General features: G+C 38.9%; 2 protein-coding genes across 4 annotated transcripts; one reads left to right on the top strand and one right to left on the bottom strand.

Moving 5' to 3' along the window:
* Positions 1 to 2723: 2723 nt before the first annotated feature.
* On the bottom strand, positions 2724 to 6972 carry hapstr1b (HUWE1 associated protein modifying stress responses b). The gene is made up of 4 exons (XM_079645802.1): positions 6506 to 6972; positions 4938 to 5022; positions 4537 to 4808; positions 2724 to 4428 (listed from the first exon to the last, which is right to left on the bottom strand). Exons 1-4 carry the CDS (start codon positions 6702 to 6704, stop codon positions 4190 to 4192), a joined length of 795 nt encoding a protein of 264 aa, XP_079501928.1. The 5' UTR covers positions 6705 to 6972; the 3' UTR covers positions 2724 to 4189.
* Positions 6973 to 8018: 1046 nt separating this feature from the next.
* On the top strand, positions 8019 to 17023 carry abcg2b (ATP-binding cassette, sub-family G (WHITE), member 2b). 3 transcript variants are annotated; one of them, XM_079645699.1, is made up of 15 exons: positions 8019 to 8291; positions 8918 to 8977; positions 9073 to 9190; positions 9293 to 9448; positions 9823 to 9980; positions 10539 to 10690; positions 10964 to 11056; positions 12114 to 12262; positions 12708 to 12859; positions 13274 to 13363; positions 13961 to 14085; positions 14968 to 15122; positions 15233 to 15322; positions 15458 to 15510; positions 15615 to 17023. In XM_079645699.1, exons 1-15 carry the CDS (start codon positions 8140 to 8142, stop codon positions 15760 to 15762), a joined length of 1851 nt encoding a protein of 616 aa, XP_079501825.1. In that variant the 5' UTR covers positions 8019 to 8139; the 3' UTR covers positions 15763 to 17023. The 3 variants fall into 3 exon arrangements, with proteins under 3 accessions (XP_079501825.1, XP_079501824.1, XP_079501826.1); XM_079645698.1 differs by having other exon boundaries at positions 12111 to 12262; XM_079645700.1 differs by having other exon boundaries at positions 8231 to 8291; positions 8918 to 8994; positions 12111 to 12262.
* The last annotated feature ends 115 nt before the right edge of the window (positions 17024 to 17138 follow it).

The following is a 17138-nucleotide window of genomic DNA, read 5'->3' as shown; positions in this document are numbered from 1 at the left end:
AAGCTGGTGCAGCAATTAACATTACCCATTGTGTTTAGGTTGTGTACGGCGTCGCACATCCACACATCCACACATGCACACGAGGGACAACTAGTGCTTCATTGATCGCAAGCTGTCTGCCATTGAAGGCTCCCTAATGGTCAAGCCCACACAGACACACAATTGCTATGACGGAATGGACGTTTGTATGTGTGTGTGTGTGTCAGTAATGGTTCACAAGACACACCATCAACTCTCTCTTTCAGACCAGACGGCATCCTAGAAGGCACCTATATATGTGTGTGTTTAGGAGTGTGTGTGAGCTGATACCAGTGCAGCCCAGATGGCCATCTTCAAGGGGTTTTTCTGGAACATTCAGACACTTGTTGCTTCTCATGTGTGTGTGTCTCCTCTCTCTCTCTCCCTCACACACACAGACACACACACATGCACAGTGCTTCTTTTGAAGTGTGAAACAGCTTGCGGTCAGCTCTGCTCCTCTTCCATGGTTCCATCAAATAGCAGCCTTTAGAGCCTTCAGATACATGATGAAACAAAAACAACCATGCAGTGTTAGCAGAGAAAAGCCAGGAACAGATATTCATGCTGGATGTGGCGGAGAGGTGGTGCAGATATCTGTCCTTCTCTGCTGTGATGGATTGGAAGATTGAGGAAATCAAAAAGTGGCGTTTACCCTAAAGTTTCACCAAACATGCCGTTGACCTATAGCTTTCAAAACTGTGTAACCTCCTTTTTAACTGTATATATAGATGTGGAGGTTCTTTGAGCGATTCTGAGAAAAAAGAGAGCAGTGCATAGTTCACAACGAGGTCAAACCAGCTGTCAGATCAGAGATACAGATATAGCCTGCAAAGACTTCTGCTTGAAAAGGAAAACATCATTTTTGGCTTTGTTTTGGGACTGTACGAGAGCTAATTGAGGGCGAGTGGGGGTCACAAAACATGGAGGCTTTTATAATTGTTCTTTTGGCTGAGGACTGCCTCAATTCTTTGCAGAGCAGGATAGGATGTTATTTATTTATTTGAAGCCGGTTCATTTATTTATGTCTTTGCACTATGCTCAGTTCATGTGCCAATTTCCTAATATAATGTCTTCTTTGCACAGTGTTGGCTGAATTTCGGTTCCATTAAGATATTGAGGTTTTAAGTTGAGTTTAAAAATGTAAATGATTTGCTTTTTTTAGAAAAGTAATAGTTTAAAAATACAGTAATATTATTGTTATATATTGAAGAGGACATTGTAAGGGCCTAAGAGAGACAATGTTCAGACCCCCTCCCCACCCCAATAATATTTTTCAGTCCAACATAAATCAGAAAGTTGCTTTTCATCAAGGAACAAAACGCGATTACTGTTTCTGCCAAAGGCCTTGAAAAATGGTTTCTGATTCTGGTTAAATGTGTTATTTTCATATGTAATTTGTAATATATGTAATTTGTTAAACACATTTTTGAATGAGAGGATTTCGCAAATGTTTAAGTGAGTCAGACTCATGACTGTTGCCATTGTGAATCTTCAAAATAAAATGCAACATATTTTGCAGGAATTCTGTGAGTTTGGATGTGCATGCATTGTATACATTTAGAAATTTGGACTGCCTTATTAACACAGTGAAAACTGCATTGGGTTATCAAAAAAATGTTTTATATATTGACATAACAATCCTGTTCCAAATCTGGTAAACTATTAAATAAAATGTGTATTAGTGCTGTAAAAAAAACAGTGTGATACGATCTGTGTAGGTGGAAACTGCCTATTTGGACAGATAGGTGAAAAAGTAATTGCTTAAGCCTGGTGAAAAGAATGGTGGTGCTAACCCATGCACAATAGAATGTCCCTCCTGGGCTCTGTTGTGTACTTTCTGACATGCTACTCACTAAACAGGAGTGAAAGCATGGGGTCATATGCTGATATCCATGTCCCTCAAGGTCTGTTATAATCATATTCAATCTTCGGGAAAGAGGTCTCTAATTAGTCAACAGTGTGACAACAAAAGCACACTAATGCATTGAGACACCTCAAATGACAACTTACTCTTTTCTAATTGTCTATGTGTCTTAGCCTCCTTTATCTGTTGCAACAGTTTCTATTTAACTCTGATATTTGTATTGCCTCCTAATTTGCTATAAAACGTTTTTTGAGCAAAGTGTTCTAATGGAATAGAAATCATTAACATCTTGTTTGCATGTTCAATATTGTATTGTCTATTAATGTGGCTAGTCAGGTTCCAGTTAATGTATCTAACAGCACAAGCTTCTTTTCAAAAGGAAAAGAGAAGCAGAACAAAGCAGTCTGTGTCGCCCCCATGTGTTGGCAAAGCTGAACTGCACAATGATCTCAAAATGTTTTTGAAGATGTTGACAGCCTGCTTCACAGAACTCTGCCATACAGCAGTTACAATAACAAACTGATATACAGCCACTGTGCTCTCCTCCAGCAGATCCTTTATTCTGCTGCCTTTGGCAATTATAACGGAATAACTGAATATGAAGTGCTTTCAAGGGAAGAAATAAATGATTAAGGAACAGAGAATAAACCAGGCAAGGCAATAGATAATAGATGAACTGATGTCAGGTTATTCCATTTCATTGCACCTTTTTATCCTTTTCTTTAACTGATTAAAAATTATAGCGCACTGAAAGAACCTTATCTAGCAGATGGTGCTTAGAGTCAGAAAAACACTATTTAACAGTAAGACTCAGTATTAAACTCAGACAACATAGACAAATGCTTGTATTTTCTTTAATGTCAGAATTGTTATTGTACATGGACAACCCAATGGATTTGCACTTCTTTTTACAATATGTACCACATATAACAGCACCTACATGTTATTTACACACAGTACACAAGATTGTATCACAAAGCAGTTTGTGGAGTAAGCTAACCAAGTATCCCAAGCCTTTACTGAACCATCACACCCAATAGCCCATGAATAAGCTAAATTAAAATATCACAGCCATCGTCCCAAACTAGTTCACAGGTCTCTGGCCCCTGTCGATGTATACGTTTAAAGCTGAAATCACGAGTGTGGGCTCTCTTGAATACAAGAGACAAAATGACAAATCATAAGTTTATGTTCCTATCGAAGTGCCAAATGTTAACATAAAAAAGGTAAACTACAAGCTTTGAATCACTCTAAAGGCTCTTAATTTAAAATGCTTGAAGGGATTTGTATGTTGATGCTAAAATGGAAACGGCATATATTTGTATTATTTGTAAACATGACAATACCTTTTAGCAACAGTGTGATTGAAAACTTGAAAATAAGAACTCAGGACATGGGTACTTAAAACTTAAAAATACACACTCCAAATGTGGGCTAACTTGACAGTAAGGAGTCACAATCATCTGTGTAAATAGGACTAACCTGCTTTGTGATAAAACCCTGGTAAGGGCTGCAAAGAGCAACTAAAAAGAGAAAAGGGGTGAATTTACGCAAAACAGGATATTTCGGTCGACTGGGTGCTGGATTTGCCCGAGCCCTGCATCCACAAGCACACATACAAACAGTCTCTCACTCTCTCTCACACACACACACACTGTTGCACAACAACCAGAGATACTGTAGCAGCTTTCTCAAAGGCAAAGACAAGTACAACACAGTAAGTGGCAGTTCGGCTGTCAGATACACAAACACACAAAGCAGCAGCAGAATGAGATACACACGCTGACAAGCATTTTGAAACCCCACAGCAAGGAGGTGGTTCAGCCCCCCGAGGAGCCCGGGATTCAGTCCAGTCAAGTTTGGCCAGCACTCCACAGAGGAGGAAGTATGCTTGAAGAACGAGGGGAATAGAACTGCAAACAGCAGGCAATAGCCCGGTCCATCTGATTATAGGATACGAAGAACAAAGGAGCCCGGCCAAATAAACCATTTCTAAACGCAACATTCTGCAATTTAAGGATTTCAAGTGAGATGTGTGCTCACTTCTCTGTCAGATCTACTGTGGGCAACCAATCAAACAGTAAAGAAAACAGAAAACTTCTATGGAGAGGATGTGACACGAGGGGTGAAAGAAAAGGGAAAAAATGTGAGGATTGGTAATAGGTAAGGTTCTTTATTTGTAGCATTGCAACTTAGATGAAAAGGAGGAAGATTTCAAAGGTTGGCCAAGGCATCAGTCCTCATCAGCTGTCCAATCGGCCACCAAGGAGAGGACAGAGGAGGGATTAGTGGTGTAGGAAAAGTTCAGAGCATCCTGTTACGTTTATGAGTAGGTGAGTCTGTGATGACATCACTACAGGGGGCAGGGCCTCGTTTGCGATTGGCTGTGGAATCCAAATGGAGCGCCATCTCCTCAGCGATGAAGGTGTTAAGGTCCACGTCGTGAAGACCATTCCTACGACGACTGAGTGACTGGGCAGGGTGAGTTGGAGATCCAGGAGGACCGGAACGCACAGAAATGCTTGCCATGGCACCACTAAGGCCTAGAATGAAAGGGAAAAAAAGGGAAGAAAATATTAATATCAACGAATTGCATGAACTTGAGTCTCATTCTTGTAACTTAAAAGTTTCTGATGAACTTGTTGACCTACCATGCAATGCTATGGCCTCTCTGAAAGGCTGCAGGTCTGTCTCCACAGAACTGCCTGTCTCTGGGGGCGACGGTCTGCTTGAAGACACCATCGCAACTCTCGGCGGGGCGCGAGCTGTCCGTGGAGGTGGAACTTTGCCACATAGGAAGCTTATGAGGTCTTCACGTCTGATAGTTCTTCTGCGTTTCTTAACCCATGCAATCACATCCTTATTCCTGCGCTGGTGGCCCAAGTGGATGCCCAGGTCATAGCTCCGTTGGCGGGCCTCCATACTCTCTGATGACACAAAAGCACACATTTCTTTAGTAAATATGGAAATCACAAACAAAGTTCATCTGGATGCCATCCAAAGTGCAATAAATCAGAAAGAGAACCAGAAGTTGAGTAATAGTCAGAGATACTTGCCTTTATACAGGTTAGTGACAGCTGTGGCTGCATTCTGGAAGGGCACCCAGAGGGAGAGGCCTTGCTGCTGGCATACTCTATCTGTAAATTAAATTTAAAAAGTTAGTCAGATTGTCATAACTTTCCAGTGACATTTATATTGTCATTCTTGCTTCATTAGCCTGAACTCCCTTCTCAAGCTCAAATGTCTTCTTTAGAAACAGTCTATAGTGGGGTTTAATAATACAACTGTGCTGTGCATACTAAAAGAGGAAACCAACCAGACATATTTGAAACTAAAAGTCTATCTAAAGGCTGCAAAACACCGCCAACTTCGTGTTATACATAGATTATTATTAAGAGGAGTATTGATACAGAAATAGGGTCGTTAAGAAAAGCTAGTCAAAATAACTGGTAAGTAAAAAAACTAAAACAAGAGTTTAGGTCTGGGCAGTTCTCCACCACCATTGATACATGCATTATCTATGTCTATTGGGTTTACTCTACAAATGACTCACTGGTAATACTTTTGAAGAAAATAGAGCTCTGTTGCAGTTTGAACATGCAGGGGTAATATAACTTGTAACCTGGGTGGGGGAACATTGGACAGACTTGACAAGCAAGCTGTCAAAAGCCTTGTCTGGAAACTGGACAACCAGGTAATCTTGATTATGTTCATACTAACAACTTACAGATCAAATATAATTAACCATGATGTAACCATTTTATATATAGACGTTTATTTCCCATTTCTTTTTGAGCATATAGCAGAAGCTGATAGAAGCCGTAGTTCATTTACAAGGGTGTTTTGTTTATTAAACTCATCAGCAGGCCAAAACGAGACGTAAAAAGAAAGTGTTTGCATAAATAATATCGCCATTTTGTTCTGGATATTTACAACAATGCACTCATCAGCAAAAGTCCATGGGAATGCGTGTTAGAGTAAAATGTCTTTGTGCCTTCCCTTATCAAATCACACACCAACATTGCAACAATTAACCACCACTGCGTTTTTATATCAACAAACGAATTGTTTTCACTCTGCAAACTCCTCCCTGGATATCGCCATTTTGACGAGCTAGGTAACTGTAAACGGGTGGACAAAAACATTTTAGTATGACTGAGCCATGTTTTTTCCAAACCGGACGAATAAGTGTGCATAAAGACATTAAAAACACACTGCTGAGTCAGCAGGAGAGCCACTTAGCCCGAGTACTTATAAATGCGTTTATCCCCGGAGGACCTCTGACAGCTCGGGCCACAGAGCAGATGCAGCCCGTTGTCCCGCACTCTGACCGGCTGTTAGCAGCTGTTAGCGTTAGCAGCGGGCTAGCTCCATCGACAGGCAACGTAGCCGGGTCAACATATCGGAAAGTGAATCGCCCAACCGTCGAGATTTAAATACATTTGAAAGAACACACATTCTAGTTTCAACCCACACACCCATGGAAACTCATTTTGTCGATAAACAACTAGTAACAGCTAACACTGTTAGCCTCGCTAGTGCCCTTTGTGTCTCTCACTGGTAGCAGGATTAGCTTTCATTAGCTCTGACAGTTAGCTTAACTGGAACTTCGGTACAGACCTTTGTAGAGCTGTGCTACCGCGGTAGCCGAGTTCTGGAAGAGGTGCCACAGTTTCTGTTGGCCTTGTTCCGTCTCCTCCTCGTTTGGATCATCCCTCCGCTCGGCCTCCGCTAGACACTGTCGTTCCCATTTGGAGAACCAGTGCTCCGGGCCGTGTTCTTGGATCTCCGCTTCTCCCTCCTCCTTCTTCTCCTCCATAGCTAGCTAGCGTCAGGCGTTAGCTAGTAGCTTATAAGCTAGCCTTCGTGTGAAGTATACGATTGTTGGTTTCCGTAGATAATTAAATGTCTTTTTTTCCTGTGTACTATAAGAGAAAAACGTGAACCGACCCTAACCATCTATAGAAAAAGAAAAAAATCTGCCGTTAAAGTCGCATTGTGAACGTCTTAAATTCTGCCCGTACGCCCAGTGTAAAACACACCAAACTAAGGAACACGATGACAACACCTAAGAATTTCTGGGGCAAACCACGCCCATTTTCAAACTGGGCTTAAAAACTATTGGTCCTAGAGATTTTTGTGGCCGGGTCTCTGTGCTGAACACGAAGCCTGATTGGACAACGGCAAAAAAAGAGAAAAGGTCAGAGAAAAACAAAGTTGATCCCACCCAGTAGCCTGCCGTACGGCATTCATTACAGAAGGGGGCAGCCTGGCCCTGGAAAAGTGGGCCATGACTAATGTGCTCAAAAGCATTTGGACACCCTGTCCACACTATTGGCCAATGCTGAATAATTGTAATCTTTTTATCTAGCGTGTGTGCTTTTAGTATTGATAAAAAACGTATGTTTTCATGATTAATCAAATGATTGCACATGATTATTGTATAATTATACAAATTCCATACCCATTCATTTAAATCCAAAGGTAAGAAACCATGCTTTATTGCATTTAGCAATGAGTTTAAATTTTACATTCATTTAATTCAATACTCTAAAACAAAAAAGAGACATACAGGGATCCCTCCTCTGTTGCTCTCCCTTAGGTTTCTCCCATTTTCCCCTTTACACTGTGGGGTTTTTCCTTTTTTGGAAGTTTTTCCTTGTACGATGTGAGGGTCTAAGGACAGAGGGTGTCGTATTGTCATACTGATATTCTGTCCACTGAGACAAATGTAACATTTGTGATATTGGGCTATATAAATAAATATTGATTGGTTGATTGATTGATTGGTTGGTTGATTGATTGATTGATTGATTTATTGATTGATTGATTGATTGATTGATAACATATGTTGCCCCTCACCCCTTTACAATAGCAAATATTAAAAAATATAAGAAATGTAAAAAATGTATCTATTTTTAAAGTGGAAGAGCCATTCAATACAGAGATAAGTATCTCGTGTGGCGAAAAACATAATTAATTTAGTAAAGTCTACAATGAGCTACTGGTCATATAATATTATAACTTTTCAATTACATGCAGATACGGCTAAGTCTTGCAGGGGGAAGTTCAATGTCACGCTATGTCCATGGGTTTGGGTCCAAAGATCAGATGAGGGTATAACAGAAACGCACTGATAGCATACTCTCACACCTGTCCCTCGATCCCACTGCACAGGTCTCTCTGTCAGACTGTGCCGATTTGTCTTTCTCCATCTTCAAACCTCTTTTCTGGAAGCACTGCTGTTTTTGAAGATGTCTATGGAGGAGCAGGCTGTTGGGGATGTTGAGGAGCATTTTCAGGAACCAGGTCCAACTGTCACATTCAGCAACTTGCTCTACTGTGTTCAGGACAAGAGGTTGTGTTTTAAGAGCGGTCCTGAAAAATACATCCTCAACGATGTAAGGTAGGACATGATACTCCACTGTACATGTGTACATATTCACACACAGAATATGTAACTGACTGCATTTAACTTCTGATCTCTTCATACCAGGGTCAACTTTTTGCTAATCTACATGCTTCCTATTCACTTTTTTTAAAAACTGTTTTTATACTAATACCATATGCTGTCATTCTGAGTAAGTTATGACATCAAGCTTTGTTTAGTTTGTAGATCATTTCATCTAACCTGTATATTTATTATTTTATAGGAACTTATCCCATCTGTATATGTTTTATTATAGAAAGCTGAGACAATAAAACATTTGGAAGTCAAACATGTCCCGATATCAAATCCATAACCAGGGGGAGAAGCATTTATTTTAATCAATGAGTTTAATAAATGAGTGGTGAAAGATAATCTGTTTCTTGATAATGATATGCTAATACTAAAGCTGAGAGGCACGTTTTATGTTACCTCTGATTTTGTGTGAGTACAAAACTTTAGAGCTTAAATATGACAATGTTGCAGTTTAAAGTTTGATATTTTGCTTGTAACTCTTCAATATATCATGGTATTTTGTTTTATTGTTTTAAATTGTGCTCTATAAACAAAATAACTTGACTTGATTTTCTGATTGGTTCCTGTAGTGGCATCCTGAGACCTGGGATGAATGCCATTATGGGTGCCACCGGAAGTGGTAAAACATCGTAAGAAACATGTTTATGTATGTGCAAACACACAGGCACTTTCTCACAGAGATCTAAAACCCCAACAAATGAATAAATTTGTATTTTTTCTTCAGACTTCTGGATGTAATCGCAGGAAGGAAGGACCCAGCTGGACTGAGGCAAGGACAAGTGTTGGTGGCTGGAAAAGCCGTCACATCCGACCTCAGGCTCAGCTCTGCCTATGTGGTCCAGGTATACAAATACACATACATACATCGCCACAAATGTTTTAACATTATTGTACTTCGGATTCCACAAAGTAATTTTTTTCCTAAATCCTCCATGTGCTTCCAGGATGATATCCTGATGGGCACTTTGTCTGTGAGGGAGAACCTTCTGTTCAGTGCCAACCTGCGCCTCAACCGTCGGCATCACACCAGCGCTGATAAAAACAGCAGAGTAGATGCCATCATTCAAGACCTGGGCCTGACAGACTGTGCAGGTACAAAGGTACAGTGACACGCTATTAGCTTCACATCCCTCACTAAACAAAAGTGTTTGATAAAGTCTTATTCAACCTTAAAAACTGTTATTTTACTAACCTCTTACTCAGCAGCACTTATTTAAAATGCTGCAGTACCTGCGCAAATATAGAAAGTATATCTGAGAGAATAGTGTTCAAATGATATATAAAGAGCACAAAATGTATCTAATTCCTATAAATTCTTTAAATCTGTAAAAATGTACCGACTTTTAAACGTAGCAAAGGCTTATGCACTGACATTCAAATGTTCAAAACAACTTCCTCAGTTACATTAACAGGAGTATTTAGTATGTTTCCCCTTTGCTGGTCAGCTTTGCAGTTCAGTGTTTTCTGTGTGCAGATAGGAACAGAGTTTCTGCGTGGGGTATCTGGAGGTGAGAGGAAGAGGTGCAGCATTGGGATGGAGCTCATCACCTCGCCCTCTCTGCTATTCCTGGATGAACCGACCACTGGACTGGATTCTAACACTGCAAACCATATCATTAATCTACTGTACAGGTACAATTACTAATCAAGGCGAGACACTACAGACGAAAATATTATTTATAATTTTTCCTTTTAAATTTTACTTCCTTAACATTTCATCTTTTACACTAGTGGAAAGAAAAAATATATACCATTTATTTTACTGCACTTTGTCTTTTTGTATTGCTCGAGTGTCCTCTTGTGAGAATTGCTTTTTTCATTTGCACATTAAATGTGTAAAACGTAGTAAATATTTAATGAGATCATGCCACATTTTCATAATTAAACATAACAGAAAATGTGTTATATAAAAAACAGTTGTCCTGATACTTTGACGTTTATTGGCAATAACTATTAGTAAAAACATTGTACCTTCTTCACCTTCCTTAATTCCTCTTTGTGCATTAAAATGGCCTACTACACAGTAAGAAATGAAAACTAACACATACAATGCTGCTATTTATGGCAATATCAGTGAGCAATATACTATTAGCTGTTGGTTTTATTACTGCTTTGTCTGCCCATCCACTGCTTTCTTTGTGTTTTCTGTAACAATATGGACGTAAACACATTTCTCTTATGCATATACAGATTGTCAAGAAGAGGTAAGACTGTGATCTTCTCCATCCACCAGCCACGCTACTCCATCTTCAGAAAGTTTGACCATCTGACTCTGATGCATAAAGGCGAAGTGGTGTACGCAGGAGCATCAGACCAAGCACTGGATTACTTCACAAACCTTGGTATGTTTGTGTTTGTGTATGAAAGGTGGAGGACCTTGACAAGAAGTGTGTTTGAATGTAATTTAATAAATCCCTGTAAATAGAAGGAGAATATATTGCATTGCCATATGAAATCCTTTGCTTGACAGTGAGCTACCTCAATGCTTTTTTATTTAAATTGCTTCATACTCTATCAGGATATTGTTTGCTATTATAGAGGCCATTGTTAAAGTGTTGCACATGTTTTGAATATGATATATTTACATGCGTTTTTTGCTTTTTGTTTTTTCACAGGCTTCCAAATTGAGTCCTTCGACAACCCTGCGGATTTCTTCATGGATATCACAAACGGAGAGGCAAAATCAACACGAGGAACCCTTACTACAGGTATAACTTCAAACACACTGCTTAGGTACTGTATGGTATACACCAACAGAGGCTAACTAAGACGCTCTCTAGACATTTTCTATGGCTTCAAGTCAAATTGGTCTGTAGGTTGTAATGCCAAAGTTTGAAATTACATTTAAATACTAGTTTACTCAACAAAAATCCATCTAGGGTCAGGGTTAGGAGGCGATTAGCTTAGCTTATCAATATACCTGGAAAGAGTAGCTGCTTTTATTTTTATCCTGATTGTCTAACAATTACGCAAAAATTATAATACTGACAGAAACTCACTGTGGCGATTACCTTTAGTTACAGCCGTAGAAATAAAACGGACTTGTGAAATCATTACTGTGCACTGACCATACAAATAGAATGACTTAGTTAAATAGTAGCCACTCTGACCTTTCTGCTGTATTGATTTGAATGGGAATTCCCATCCTCATCTTATTCTATTTACATGGCCTCAGCACTTTATATTTAAAGCAAAAAAAAGGTGAACCAGGCCCTCCAAAACAAAAGAGCTAAAAACAAGAATTTACATATTAAAATAACTTTATTGGAGTGGCTGAATCATTGAAAAGCCAATGTGTTTTGACCGCTGTAGGTCTTTGTCATGGCTCTAAACACTAACTCACTCACACCCACCTATATAGTAGCAATAACCAATGGGAGTGAATCACATGATGCATATAATCTCATAACAGGGGGAAAAATACATAAATAATGAGAAGAGGACCTTTAATGATAGGAGATTTTAAAGAGAATATATTTTCTTGTACATCATAAATGGATGATAGGTGTCCATAGGTTTAAACATAGAGTGTGAGAAAAACAGAAAGCCAATAACAACAATTATTTACAGAAAACATATAAAGTCTTTATCCTTTTGAGACCAGGATGACACTCCTTTACCCAGATTTTATCCAAGATACCAAAGTAATGACTGGAGATCACCAAACCCTGGGAGCAGTATATGACTGATATAAAAAAGAAGGTTGTAATGCTGCTATCCTTACCTATGGTGATTTATAATGATCACTATCTTTCTTTACAGCAGAGTGTAAAAACCCATTGGCAACCAAGTACCGCCAGTCCGAACTGTGCCAGAAAGTAGCTGAGGAGTTGAACCATGTGAACAAGAGCATTGCTGAAGGGGTCAAAGGTCACGACAAGCCCGCAGACTACGTTACGTCTTTCTGCTATCAGGTCAGCCAACTCTGCAAGTCAGAAACATATTAAAACGATGGACAAAACTTGTTTATTACATTAAAAAGGACATACAACTATTATAAGAGGAAATTAAGATCACAGTTGTTATTTATTTTATAATAAACTGAAATTGAATTGAGCTTATGATGTATCGCCACAGTTTAATGACTGTGCCAGCCAGCTGTGTGCTTGTTTGCCCGGTGACTGAACCCTGTTTATAACTGTCATTATGCCCATAAAAAATGTACCGTGTGTGTGTGTGTGTGTGTGTGTGTGTGTGTGTGTGTGTGTGTGTGTGTGTGTGCGTGTGTGTGTGTGTGTGTGTGTGTGTGTGTGTGTGTGTGTGTGTGTGTGTGTGTGTGTGTGTGTGTGTGTGTGTGTGTGTGTGTGTGTGTGTGTGTGTGTGTGTGTGTGTGTGTGTGTGTGTGTGTGTGTGATACAGATGCGTGTGGTGTGTGGCAGGACAGTGCTGAACAGTCTGAGGAACCCCCAGACGTCTTACGCTCAGTTGGCTCTCAACATCTTCTTTGCGATTCTGGTGGGACTAATTTATTACCAAATGCCCTTAACACTGCCCGAGGCCATACAGAACAGGTACAGCACACGCAACCTGCATTGTGTATCTGCTCTAAATGCACTTTTGCACACTTAAAAGGTGTCACCTTTCCTCAGCCCCCCTCAAGGCCAAACTACAACAGTACTACATAATGAAAATAGAAGATCACATACAAAGATTTTTCTCAATAATGTCGATGGTTTTCATTTTTATATTATTGCATGTAGACAGGAATATATGATAACATATGGTGTGTCCATATCAGAAATAAAACCATTACTGGCATTAAAACTGAAAATATGTTCAAAAAAGAATAAGTAAGTGCTCTGGTATGATAGATGAATTTAAGATATAGTAAATTGGTCTTATTGATAAACCCAAGGTCAGGCTGATGTAGCTTAACCATCCATCAGATGAAATGATAAGCAGATCTCTTTCTCTGTGTGTGACAGGGGTGGAGCGTTCTTCTTCCTTATCATCAACATGGTGTTTGGGAATCTCTCTGCTGTTGAACTCTTTATCAATGAAAGGGCAATCTTCATGTGAGTGAAAGATAAGAGTTGTATGTGCGTGTTGAAGTGCACATATGCCGAAGGTTCATAATCAATGATTGGATATATCCATGACATAACATTTATCTTTTTAATACTATTTAAAGGATTAGACTGGTGTAATTCTATATTTTTCTTATTGTTAATAAATCCTCTGAAAAAAACTAAACCAACTATACGTTAGTATGTCTAAAAATGAATCGGCTAGCCTTTTCTGTCTGTGGCACTGAGCCCTCGGTCTTTAGAATCATTCTTTTACAGGCTATATCGTTTTGTTTGAAGTAAAGGGGACTCATTCAGCTATGGATTAATAAACCTTTGATAACCCAGAAAGAAATTACTGCAGCAGGAAGGTGTATGTGAGATTGAATTCAAATTAAACTACAGTGTGTATATTTGAGAAAATGATAGAATACAGTAACAAAAGTGTGCCTAATTTATATGTTTTAAGTGTTATACTTTAATATAAAGTGTAGACATTACTTGTTTCTGTTAAGTCATAACAATCCCATGTTTCTAAATGTGATACAAAGTGTGTATTTATGTGTTGATGTGTTTCTTGGGGGTCTTTTCTTGTCATTGTTTCAGTCACGAGAACTCCAGTGGCTATTACCGTACTTCTGTCTACTTCCTGTCCAAGATCTTCGCTGATCTCATCCCCAACCGCATCATCCCCATCTTAGTTTTTTCAGCCATCGCCTACTATATGATGGGTAATTCTCACACATACAAGCACATACACACCATGAATACACACACTGGCGGAGACTTTCCTAAAGCAGAGAAAAACCGGTGCTGTTTTATGTAGGTCTTTGAGATTACTTTGTAACGTACGCGATCTGCCGTCTTCAGGACTGCAGGGATCTAAAAAACTGTATACATAGCAAGTGAAAGCAGAAATATGTGTTTAAGGGAACAGTCTATATTTCTCTCTGCACAGACTTGGTTTATCCCCAAGGTGGTTCAAGTTTTAGAAATGAAATGAGGATGACAGGGAGTCGCCTGGTTCCAGTTTTATTCGTCATACTAGTTTATGCTCCAGATGTTGATATGTTTTTGTCTGAAACCTTTCATTTAACCCTTCTGCCATGTCGGGACCCACCGGGGGAAATCTGCTAAAAGCAATACTCAGGATTTTATTAAAATGTCTCCTGTCATACTATTTTCTGTCTTCTTCGGATCTCAGGTAATCATCACAACGTAATGAAATGTGAAAAGTGCTCCTCTTGTGTTACAAGAGCAAATCAGAAACAGCAGCTACAAAAAACATAAATGAATCAGCATGCCATATATTGTTGAGTACTCACAGTACATTTGTAATTTGTGCCAACAGGGTTTAAATTCAAATTTTATTTGACCAACAGTAGGTGCCGAATATACAAAATAATTTAGTTTGCATTGAAAATATTCTCCGTCAAATTCCAGCAGCTTTTTAGGATAACGTTGAATATTCCCAATGTTTGATTTTAAAGTAATCCAAACGTATTCAGATTAGATTGCATTTTATAATCCAATGTATTACGTTAAAAATGCTTAATTTATATTCAGTAACTGACTAAATTTAAAATGAATATGAACTGCATTGTCTGCCCCAGGATTGAAGCCTTCCTTTGTGGCCTTCCTGTGTTTCGCGCTGACCATGTCTCTGGTCAGTCTGGCGGGAGTTGGCCTGGCTTTCCTCGTCTCAGCGAGCGTATCTTCCTTTGCCATGGCTAACATCCTCATTGCTCTACCCTTTGTCTTCATGATGGTGAGAAACACACAAAATGAGGTCATAATGTGTATTGCTGCATATATAAAGCAGAATTATGTTTTTAAGTGTACTTTTCCCTCTTTTCCTTCTTCATCCACACATTTTAGGTCTTTGGTGGCTATCTTGTCAATCTCAACGGCATGCTGATCTGGCTCTCCTGGCTGAAATGGATCAGTATTTTCAGATATGGACTGAATGTAAGACAAGAAAAATAGGCAGAGCAAGAGCAGAAGGGTGTGGTTGTGAGAGCAAGATCAGTGGGTTCAAATGTAATCTTGTCTTTTATCTGTTGAGAGAAAAGCTGTTCAGCCCAACCTCTTTGTCTCTCTCAGGCTGCATTCATTAACGAGATGTCAGGACAGTTTTTCTACAGCAACACCACCAAGTGAGTGCTGAGCAATGATGAACACTCCTTAAAACACAATAACCCTCACACACGTGCCAACACACACATAAACCCACACTAAGCCTGTCTTGTCTGTTCTGCAGGATCCCAGGGGAGTTCTTCCTGGAAAGCCAGGGCCTTGACTATTCCGCGTGGGGCTTCTGGCAGAACCAGGTGGCTCTGCTGGGAATCATCCTGGTCTGCATGGTCCTGGCCTACGTACAGCTGCGACGAATCAACCGCTGGAAATAATAATCGTCTGTTTATGTATCCCTCAAACACACACTTTCTCTTATTTATTTAACAAGTCTCAAATGAAATGCATAGGGGAAATTCATTTGGAGGAAAAAAAACATACTCGAATATTTAATATGAAATAACCTTTTTGATTGTATTATTTAAATTAGTATTTAAAATATTTGTTGAAGATCATACCTGGAATCTGTGTCTCTCACTCGTGCTCGATTAGACAACAAACTCACGTGTTGTAACATTTGTCACAGAGGAAGATAAGCTGCCACTAAGCACACTCTAATTCCCTACAAAGCTACTTACAGTGAGTGAGACAACTTTGGGCACAGTGAAGGGATGTACATGCATTTATTTTAATAGTTATTTTTTAAAGTTCTACAGTAAAAAATGATAAGTCAAAAAACGATTTTCTTTTATGTATGTCTTGCAGAGACAGTGAAAGAACTATGTTTTGTCTAATACACCACATTTGTTACATTTTTCCAGTTTGAAAAATAAATATTGATATCTTATCAACATTAAATATGGACAAAAACATGGGATCCTTGCTGTAATTCTTGATCACAGTGCATGAAAAAATAGTTGCATTACAGAAGAGCATTCAAAAACCACATTTCCGTGGCATTAAGTTATATTACCACTCTTTCCACACTATGTAGTAGCTCTTCATTAAAGCTACTATATATGTACATTAAGTGAAATATTCAAACCCAAGACTCCATGATTGTTCATGGCTGCATGATTGCATTTAAGGGGAAATATTTGTAGATAGTCTGTGCATCATCGTCCTGTTTTTTCCATTAATTATTAGATCATATATTGGCATTTTTTAAACGTGCAGATCTCCACTAGATTTTAAAAAGCTCAGTTTCAGGTATTGATAATGTTGGCTGTACAACATGAGTTTGAACTCAACTACCCATCTTTAAAACAGTCAGTGTAGTTTTGTCTTCCCCAGTGTATTACATGTTGTCCTTTTAAAATAGAACCACATTTAACACTCATTGTAAACTCACAGGAAGCCAAATATGAATCAAGAATGATTTTGTATCTTACAAAATCACTTGTGAGACATTTCAGTGCAGTGCATTGTGTACCTTATGACAATGAGTAAAACAAGCTAAAATGTTCTTTGTCTTTATCAGGTTTTCAAAAATGTAGACCTAATTTTAATTCTTCAAGTTTTACTTCCAGGAAAAGAAAATGTTAAGAAAATGTCAATTGTCTCTACATTTCATATAAAACGTTAACACTGTCACAATGGTTGAATTTCTTTGCAGGGCTAGGCCCATTATAATACATAAAAAGAGCACCACGGGATACAGAACACAAGCTGTACACAACAACGACAGAAACTGCAGTTCATTCTCATGTTG

Source organism: Notothenia rossii, assembly GCF_949606895.1.
Source record: "Notothenia rossii genome assembly, chromosome: 1".
Taxonomy (NCBI): Eukaryota; Metazoa; Chordata; class Actinopteri; order Perciformes; family Nototheniidae; genus Notothenia; species Notothenia rossii.
This window is presented reverse-complemented; position numbering and strand designations above follow the sequence as displayed.

Excerpts from the sequence above, each read along its gene's own strand:
- abcg2b (XM_079645698.1), top strand. The coding sequence starts at position 8,140 with ATGTCTATGGAGGAGCAGGCTGTTGGGGATGTTGAGGAGCATTTTCAG. Across the intron at positions 9,191-9,292 it reads GCTCTGCCTATGTGGTCCAG|GATGATATCCTGATGGGCAC; the intron begins GTATACAAATAC and ends ATGTGCTTCCAG. Across the intron at positions 12,860-13,273 it reads CCCGAGGCCATACAGAACAG|GGGTGGAGCGTTCTTCTTCC; the intron begins GTACAGCACACG and ends TGTGTGTGACAG.
- hapstr1b (XM_079645802.1), bottom strand. The coding sequence starts at position 6,704 with ATGGAGGAGAAGAAGGAGGAGGGAGAAGCGGAGATCCAAGAACACGGC. Across the intron at positions 4,809-4,937 it reads ACTAACCTGTATAAAGGCAA|TATGGAGGCCCGCCAACGGA; the intron begins GTATCTCTGACT and ends GTCATCAGAGAG. Across the intron at positions 4,429-4,536 it reads AGAGGCCATAGCATTGCATG|GCCTTAGTGGTGCCATGGCA; the intron begins GTAGGTCAACAA and ends CTTTCATTCTAG.